The 8698-nt window shown below is 39.4% G+C and overlaps 1 protein-coding gene across 4 annotated transcripts in view; it reads left to right on the forward strand.

Annotated features, from left to right (window-relative positions):
* Window positions 1–8698, forward strand: part of STAU2 (staufen double-stranded RNA binding protein 2) — a 372566-nt gene that overhangs the window by 138087 nt on the left and 225781 nt on the right. For all 4 annotated transcript variants that reach the window (XM_023727735.1, XM_012554441.2, XM_023727736.1 and 1 more), the window contains 3 exons: window positions 1705–1864; window positions 3281–3388; window positions 6564–6776. In XM_023727735.1, coding sequence (XP_023583503.1) covers window positions 1705–1864; window positions 3281–3388; window positions 6564–6776 — 481 coding nt within the window. The remainder of the gene's footprint in view (window positions 1–1704; window positions 1865–3280; window positions 3389–6563; window positions 6777–8698) is intronic.

The raw sequence follows: 8698 nt of genomic DNA on the forward strand, positions 1-8698 counted from the left end.
TACTTGGAAATCTAATAGGCCTAATAATTTAACAACTCTGAAATGGAGTTGCTGGTATCCTCCCCACCCCCCGCCATAAACACATTCCTTATTGCAGTCTTCACTGTCTCCCATCCTCTGACTGCTCAAGTCAGAAATACTGGGGGTCATCCTTGACTCTTTTTTCTCTAGTCCTTGGCTAAACCCCATCAGCTCTACTTTCAAAATCCATCCAGAATCCGACTACTTCTCATCATTTCCTCTGCTACCACCCTAGCCCAGGCCACCATCACCTTTCCTCTGGATGATTGCATTGGCCACTTAATGCATTTTCCTGCATTTACCATTGTCCCCCTCAGTCTGTTCTCAACATACAAGTCAGATGGTCCTCCTAAAACGTAAGCCAAATCATGTCACTTCTCTGCTCAGAGCCTTCCAGTGGCCGGCCATTTCACTCAGAGTAAAAGTCAGATCCTTGTAATGATTTCTGAGGAAGGCTCTGTGGAATCTGGCCACCTCTAACTTCTCATCTCCTAGCTTTCTTTCCCTCACTCACTCAACCCCAGCCAGACTGGCTTCCTCTTAGTTACTTGAACATGCACAGCACTCTCTTGCCTCAGGGCCTTTGCTCTTGGTTTTCTCTGCTTCACATGCAGTCTCTCAGGTATCTGCAGCATTTGCCCCCTCACGTATTCTAGCTCTTTACACAATTGTTGTCTTCTGAATGAGACTTTCCCTGTCCACACTATCTAAAACTGTAATATTCTTCTCCCTCCCTGACACCTCTGAACCCTTCCCTCTGTGTATTTTTTTCTTTTTTACTATATGTCTCTAACATACCAGATATTTTACGTATTAATCTTTGTTACTGTCTGTCTTCCCCACTATAATGTAAGCTCCAAAGCAGCAAAGAATTTTGTTATTTTGTTCATTGTCATGTCCTGCTGTCATATAGAAGGCATTTGATATATAACTGTTAATGAGTTTTATTACATGCCCTCTTAATTTTTTCTTCTTTAATTTCATCTAGGTTTGTTCTTTGCTCTTACAGCCACGTCTGTCCCCTCATGTCTGCATTATTACAGCTTTCTAATCATATCTCCTTACCCCAGTCCCATTAAAAATTTTCACCTAAATTACATTTTTTATTCATTATTTGTTATGATACTTTCTGCTTAAGAGTTGGCTTACACTCATTATTATTTGTTGCATTGAATCTGATCCCCTTAATGCCTTGGATCAAAGTAACTCCATCTCTCTGCTGCTTTCCCATTTCTGATTGAAACTACCTTCTGCTAAAAGCACAACAGTCTGTGTGGTGTTCCCTGAATATCTTGCCTGTCTCCATCCCCTGTATCCATCCATCAGCCCCAGGCCATTTGGTGCACTTCTGTCAAAATCTGACTGAAAATTTTTCTGCAGGAAGTTGTCTGTGATATAATCAATTAATTGATAATTGATAGTTATCAATTAATAATCAATTGGTGCCATTTTTTTTTTCTGTACTATGTTTTTCATGGAGACCAATGTATACTCTTCGTTATCTATAAATATATTGCCGTTTTATCTTTTATTAATACCTTCATAAGGTTAAAACTTTATTAGGGTTAATAAGAGGGCATAGAACCTGCATTATGTAGTTTGTATCATTTTAAACAAAACACATTTTATTAATGAGTATAGAGTGGTTTCACTGACCTCACAGTGTTTATTTTCTTCTTTTAGGTATCATTGCCCAATGCCTAAAATCTTTTACGTTCAGCTGACTGTAGGAAATAATGAATTTTTTGGGGAAGGAAAGACTCGACAAGCTGCGAGACACAATGCTGCGATGAAAGCTCTCCAAGCACTACAGAATGAACCGATCCCAGAAAAGTCATCACAGGTGTGGTGTGGCCACATGTGACTACCTCTTTGTTGTTGCCCCTCAGTGAGATTGTTGAGAAGACAAATAAAAGCCTTTTTACGAATAAAGGAGAAACAATCTCTTCTAAGGGGAAGAAGACTAGAGTGGGGATCGGTTATGACTTACTTCTCAGGCTGCCTGTCTACTGTACTGGACTCATGTACCTGCCAAGATTGCCTTACCTTTCAGAGCTTTGGGTCACCTATGGAGTTCACTTCCCAGGCAACTCAAGATTCTAGAACATGTACAAGGATGAGAAGTAACATTCATTTCCCTTGCATTTAATGCTACATTTATTGAAGGTGGATTATGTTGTGTTACTCTAGAATCAAGGATTTTAAAGGGTTAGGAGATCTTTATGAGTTTTCCAGTCCTACTTTATTTTACAAATGAGGAAATTCAGGCTATTTTTGAGTAATCACACAGCTTCAGGTACTTTCTCTATTGACTTCAAATAGTATCTCTAGCTCAGGCATGTCCTATAGTATATTCACCTTCTATTGTATTCTCTACTTAGTATTTCAACATCTGTGATTCCTCTTGCCCTAAACCTTTTGTTCCTCCTCCTTTTTTGAGATTTATCTTAGCTAGTGGCCAACTGGAAACCCTGCTGGCATAGTGGTTGACAGCTGTGGCTGCTAACCAAAAGATCGGCAGTTCGAATCCACCAGGCACCCTTTGGAAACCCTATGGGGCAGTTCTACTCTGTCCTATAGTGTTGCTAAAGTCGGAATCAACTCGACGGCAGTGGGTTTGATTTTTTTGGTTTAGTGGCAGACTTAGGTGTTTTTCTCTTTGTAGAGTTTCATAATAACTTTTATCTGCTTATCTGTTTTCCCCACTAGACTGTAAACTTCTTGAACGCAGAGACACTGTCTCTTTAACTCCTTATCTCTAATAACTTGCACTACGTTCAGCACACGCGAGGCCCTCGAGAAGTATGTGGTGAATAAGTGAATTGGTGCCAGAGGCAGACACTGAGCACTAGCATCCTGGTTTGCATTCTGTACACTTCTACAGCTTAGTCTTCGTAGAAGATGGCGTATCCTATTACAATTCCAGAGGAGTGTCGTATGGAGAGGACAGAGATCTGTAAAATGAGAGACTGGATGTAGGAGCATTGGAGAAATTCAAATTAGTGTAGGGTTGAGTGGAAACATTTCTAAACTCAGCGTTTATGCTTCTACCTGAGGAAAAAAACCTAAAAACCAAATCACAAAAAGCCTGGCAGCCAATCCCTTGAGTCCTGTGATTACACAGGAATCCACTAGACATGGGCTGCAATTTGCTAGTTCTTACTGTATTTGAGGTAGACCCTCCTGATTGCAGAATATATGTAAAGTTCGTTGCAAAGTGATGTTTCAGTGTCATCTTTTTTTTTTTTTTGTGATTTAGAATGGAGAATCAAGAAAAGAAATGGATGATGACAAAGATGCAAATAAATCTGAGATCAGCTTAGTGTTTGAAATTGCTCTGAAGCGCAATATGCCTGTCAGTTTTGAGGTATGTGCTCAGTGGAGACCTTCCAGTATTTCCCCCTGCCCCTGGTTGTTTTAAACCAATAAGATTTAACTGGTAGACTAGTATCCTGAAAGAGATCATGTACTTCTCTGTGGTCAGACCCGTTCTCATGAAATGATACACTGTCTTTTTCCATAAATAATGCATACCTTCTGTGTTTACCAACTGTGCCCTCCCGCATGAGGTATTTTTGTAAGCGCACTATATTTTAAAATATTAAAATACCTCCCTTATTAAGAGGTCAGTGCTTTTGCAATCCACGTATCTGGGAGGTAGGCCAGAACCGGGAGATAAGCTTCAACAGCCTGGAAGTATCCTCCTTCATCTGGTCTGACCTTCACCTACTAGACGGCTCGCACATTTTACTCACTGGCAGGATCCCCTGACCTTCACGGGAACCTGCTTGCTGTCTCCTCGGACACAGTTCTAACCAGCTGGATTGTCTGATTTCTTAGCCCATAGCAGATTAAAGGAGTCCCTAAAACACAAAAACCAAACCCATTGCCGCTGAGTTGATTCTGACGCATAGTGACCCTATAGGACAGAGTAGAATTGCCCCATAGGGTTTCCAAGGAGCCGCTGGTGGATTTGCAATGATCTTGGCTGCTAACCAAAAGGTCAGCAGTTCAAATCCACCAGCGGCTCCTTGGAAACCCTATGGGGCAGTTCTACTCTGTCCTGTAGGGTCGCTATGAGTTGGAATCGACTCGAAGGCAACGCGTAAGGTTGTGCAAATGGTTAACCGCTTGACTGTTAGCTGAAAGGTTTGCAATTTGAACCCACCCAGAGGTGCCTCGGAAGACAAGCCTGTCTGTCTGCTTCCAAAAGGTCACATCCTTGAAAACCTGTGGAGTAGTCCTACTGTGCACACCTGGGGTCACCATGAATCGGAATCAACTTGATGGTAACTAACAGCAGGAGCAGCAGCAGCCGATTAAAAAGCAGCAAAGTGAAAAAGTCATGGAGAAAATGTAGTTGAAGGCCTACTGATCCCACAAGAAATAATAGGGAAAATGTGCAAACTCTATCAAAAGTAATTGTACACACTAAAAAATTACTGGAATGTGGGGCCTTTTAAAGGATACAGCTGTAGGAACAGACAGTTTTATGAGTCTGTGAATTCTCAGGAGCATCAATATTGTGTAGGATATTTGATGTTCATAATGATGATCTAATAGGGTTGCTCAACAGCAGTGGTTTTTTTTTTTTAATGTGAGCAGTAAAATGTTACGTATTTAGTATCCTCCATTAAGTTAGTAAAAAGTGTTACTTTTTTTTTGATTGAGGAGAATGTTTATCAAAGTAGTTAAACAGTTTTATGTTTAAAGTAGTAAACCTAAATTACTTGGAAAATATGTTTATTATAAATTACTTATTCCTGATAGTTCTGGATTATTGAAATATTGCTTTGTTTTTCTTTTCTTTTCCTAATTGGTGTCCAAATATTAAAGAAAAAACTTTAATACCATATTCCGTAGTAAACGGTTTAACTAGATTAGGGTGTCTCTTATAGTCAGAATTTTGAAGGAGACTGAGGTTTTGAGCTCTCAGGTTTTGTAAAGCATCTTTCCTCCAAAAACTGGCATAGTTTTAATAGTAAAAGCACATTAAACAGCATTTTATGCCTAACTGACATAGTCATAATTCATTACTGTAGAAAGCTAGGTGTTTTTATGGCGTATCGACTTATACTTTTAACATCGTGTCACAGAGAGTAAGCATCTCTATAAAATAGCCTCTGAGGTATCCATCAAAAATAGGGTATTTTTCTGCAGAAGAGAATTTCAAATTCTCATGAACTCTAGACTTTCTGGAGCAATGGAGCATGGATGAACCCCTGAAACGATTGCTTTGAGATAATCTCTAAACCTTGAACCAAAAATATCCCCTGAGGTCATCTTAAAACTGAGCAGCAGTTAAGCTTAACTAGTAAAAAAAGTCTACCTTGAGCATTGTGCTATTTCTAGAACTATCTGTACGGGATCAAATTAACAACTGCAACTCGAAAGATAGGAACCTTAGGAGGCAGTGAGTTTATATTAATGAGGGAGGAACAACTCAGAAGAAGAGAGTGAGAATGGTTGCACAACTCGAAGAGTCATCAGTGTCACTAAACTGGACGTGTAGAAACTGTTGGTGTATGTTTTGCTGTGTATATTCTCAACAACAACAAAACAAATAAAATTTAGAAAAACAACAACAAAAGAAACTTTAATCTTCCATGAAAAGTTCACCACTATGCTAGTCTGACAACTTCAGACAACTTATGAGGCAAGCATAACAAGTGGGAATGATGTAAGGGACCCTGGAACCACGTAAGGGACCCCGGAACTGTGTGAGGGAGCCCGGAACCGCGTAAGGGAGCCCGGAACCGCGTGAGGGAGCCCGGAACCGCGTGAGGGAGCCCGGAACCGCGTGAGGGAGCCCGGAACCGCGTGAGGGAGCCCGGAACCGTGTAAGGGACCCTGAAAGCAGCTTGGACTGAAGCAGGTGCAGCACCGGACTGTTGCACCAATCAGGTGGCGGAAGCTCTCAGGAAGTGTTAATTGACAAGGGTCCACGCATATTTTTATTACATTCTTTTCCAGAATTTGTCGATTTGTTATTTGAAATAAAGTGAATGAGTAGGCAAAACAATAAAGGAGGTTATTTTTCATTCATCAGCTGTTTTTGAGAGGCTACCACATGCAGGATACTTTATAGGCTATAGAACTACAATAAGGCATAGTCCTTGCCCTCTAATAACTTATTATGAGAAAATTAGATAGGTACACAATTATATACAAATTACTGTTCCAGATGGTCTATGTACCTAGTCTAATATGGCATGTTTTATGTACTTTGTTCTCCATAAGCAGCTGGATAACCATAATTAGAAATACCTGCTTTAAAGTAACAGAAAAACAATTGTGACTATGAATTGAATGTGTTTATTTAGATTTCTGTTCTTTCACCTTCTGTTTATTAACTATCATAAGTATCATTAATGAATAGTTCCTATACAGTACCTTCATAATAGCTTTCCTAAAGAAATATTATTATTTTGGCATCACTGTTAATAATTTCAATTTTGATTGTCATGAATATTATGAAAAATGCTATAAGAATACATCTTAAGTGCCTGTACATTACTTAATATTTCCTTTTCATTTACTAGGTTGTTAAAGAGAGCGGACCTCCCCATATGAAAAGCTTTGTCACTCGGGTGTCGGTGGGGGAATTCTCTGCAGAAGGAGAGGGAAATAGCAAAAAACTCTCCAAGAAACGTGCCGCAACCACTGTCTTACAGGAGCTTAGAAAACTTCCACCTCTTCCTGTGGTTGAGAAGCCAAAATTATTTTTTAAAAAACGCCCTAAAACCATAGTAAAGGTAAGTATGTACTCGGAAAAGTTATTTAGTTTTACTAAACAAGTATTACAGTAGCTACAGAAAATTTTTTTTCACAAGACAGGCATTTAAACTTCCGGATTATATATGGTCCAGGAATCGGGGGTATGATGTGTGACCGTACATAAAGGAGAATTCTGTTTTGGTTTTTAAAACATCTGTCTACTTGCATTAGGTCCGTGGGTGACTCGAGCAGTTTATGATTGGCTGCTAACCCAAAGGTTGGTGGTTCAAACTCACCCAGCAGTTCTGCGGAAGAAAGGTCTGGTGAACTGCTTCTGTAAAGACTACAGCCAAAAAAATCCTATGGCGCATAGTTCTACTCTGTAACAAATGAGGTCTCCATGAGTCAGAATCGACTCCATGGCATTGGGTTTGTTTTGGGGTTTTTATACCTGCATTTGTTCGTCAAAAAATAATAATACCTTACATATCTCTATATATAGACAGATAGATAGGTTTTTTTTTTTCCTGGTTTGAAAAGTATCTTCCCATTCATGATCTCCTTAGTACAATGTTTATCACAGCGTGTAAGTTAGATGTTATCCCTCATTTTACAAAAAAGGTTTCACGGAACATGTTCAAAGAATTTGCTCACTTTTATTCAGCTATCATGTAGAATAGTCTGACTATTCATATCTCTAATCCAGTGTTCCTTCTGTAGACTATACTGCTACATAGTAATCTCTTCGATACCCTGAATTGGTAATAGGATACAGAGTAATTAAGTATCATGTGAATAATACTAACAACCCTGACCCCAGCAGAGTGGGTACACAGCACTCTGTGTGCCAGGCTTTGTCCCAGCACTTCGTGTGCTTCATCACCTTTAATCCTCCTAGCAGCCCTGTGAGGTACAGTGTGTTAGCTTGTTCTCATTCGTTCCGGCATTTATACCTTGCCAAAGAAGAATATATAGCACACAGCTTTTCAAGATGTTGTGACTGCTTCTTTTATTGAATCAGATTGTATTTATATTAAAAAAAAGGCAAAGGCCAGAGGAATGGGATGAATCAGCACTTAGCACAGGTTGGTTCCCATGAGTGGTCAATATGTGTGACGTGAATGATGCTAGAGTTTTCTGCTTCTAGAGAAAGACTTAAATTGCTAGCACATCAGTAGCCAGCTCATCCTCGCTTATTTAACAGTCTTCTTCTGGTTAAGCTGTACACATCAAAGGTGCAGAAATGAAATATATTTTATCTGTGATGAATTTCTTATGTTTAGATTGTACAGTGGCACATTTAGATATTTCTATAGGTTTTATACCTTTGTATCTTTGTTTTATTTAAGAATACACACATGCATGTATGCATACATACATGAACACTTGTTCTTTTGAATGAATGCTGCTGTTACATCGAGAAGATAATTTAGGCTATGTGTTTCCTGACACAGTATTTTATATTATATGTAAGGTAGACTAAACATAATTGACAGATATACTCATAATGAGCTGTAGTGGTCCTGAGGAGGACTGGTTTTTTTTTTTTTAATTGTTGTGCTTTAAGTGAAAGTTTACAATTCAAGTTAGTCTCTCATACAAAAATTTTATACACACATTGTTATGTGACCCTAGTTGCTCTCCCTATGCTGTGATAGAACACTCCTCCTTTCCACCCTGGATTTCCCATGTCCATTCAACCAGCTTCTGACCCTCTCTGCCTTCTCATCTCACCTCCAGACAGGAGCTGCCCATTTAGTCTCATGTATCTACTTGAGCTAAGAAGTACATTCTTCACAAGTATCATTTTATGTCCCATAGTCCAGTCTAATCTTTGTCTGAAGAGTTGGCCTTGGGAATGATTTTAGTTTTGGGCTAACAGAATAACACAGAGTTCGGGGGCGATGTCTTCTGGGGTCCCTCCAGTCTCAGTCAAACCATTAAGTCTGGTCTTTTTACT

This window comes from Trichechus manatus, unplaced genomic scaffold (assembly GCF_000243295.1).
Source record: "Trichechus manatus latirostris isolate Lorelei unplaced genomic scaffold, TriManLat1.0 scaffold00018, whole genome shotgun sequence".
NCBI classification, from domain to species: Eukaryota; Metazoa; Chordata; class Mammalia; order Sirenia; family Trichechidae; genus Trichechus; species Trichechus manatus.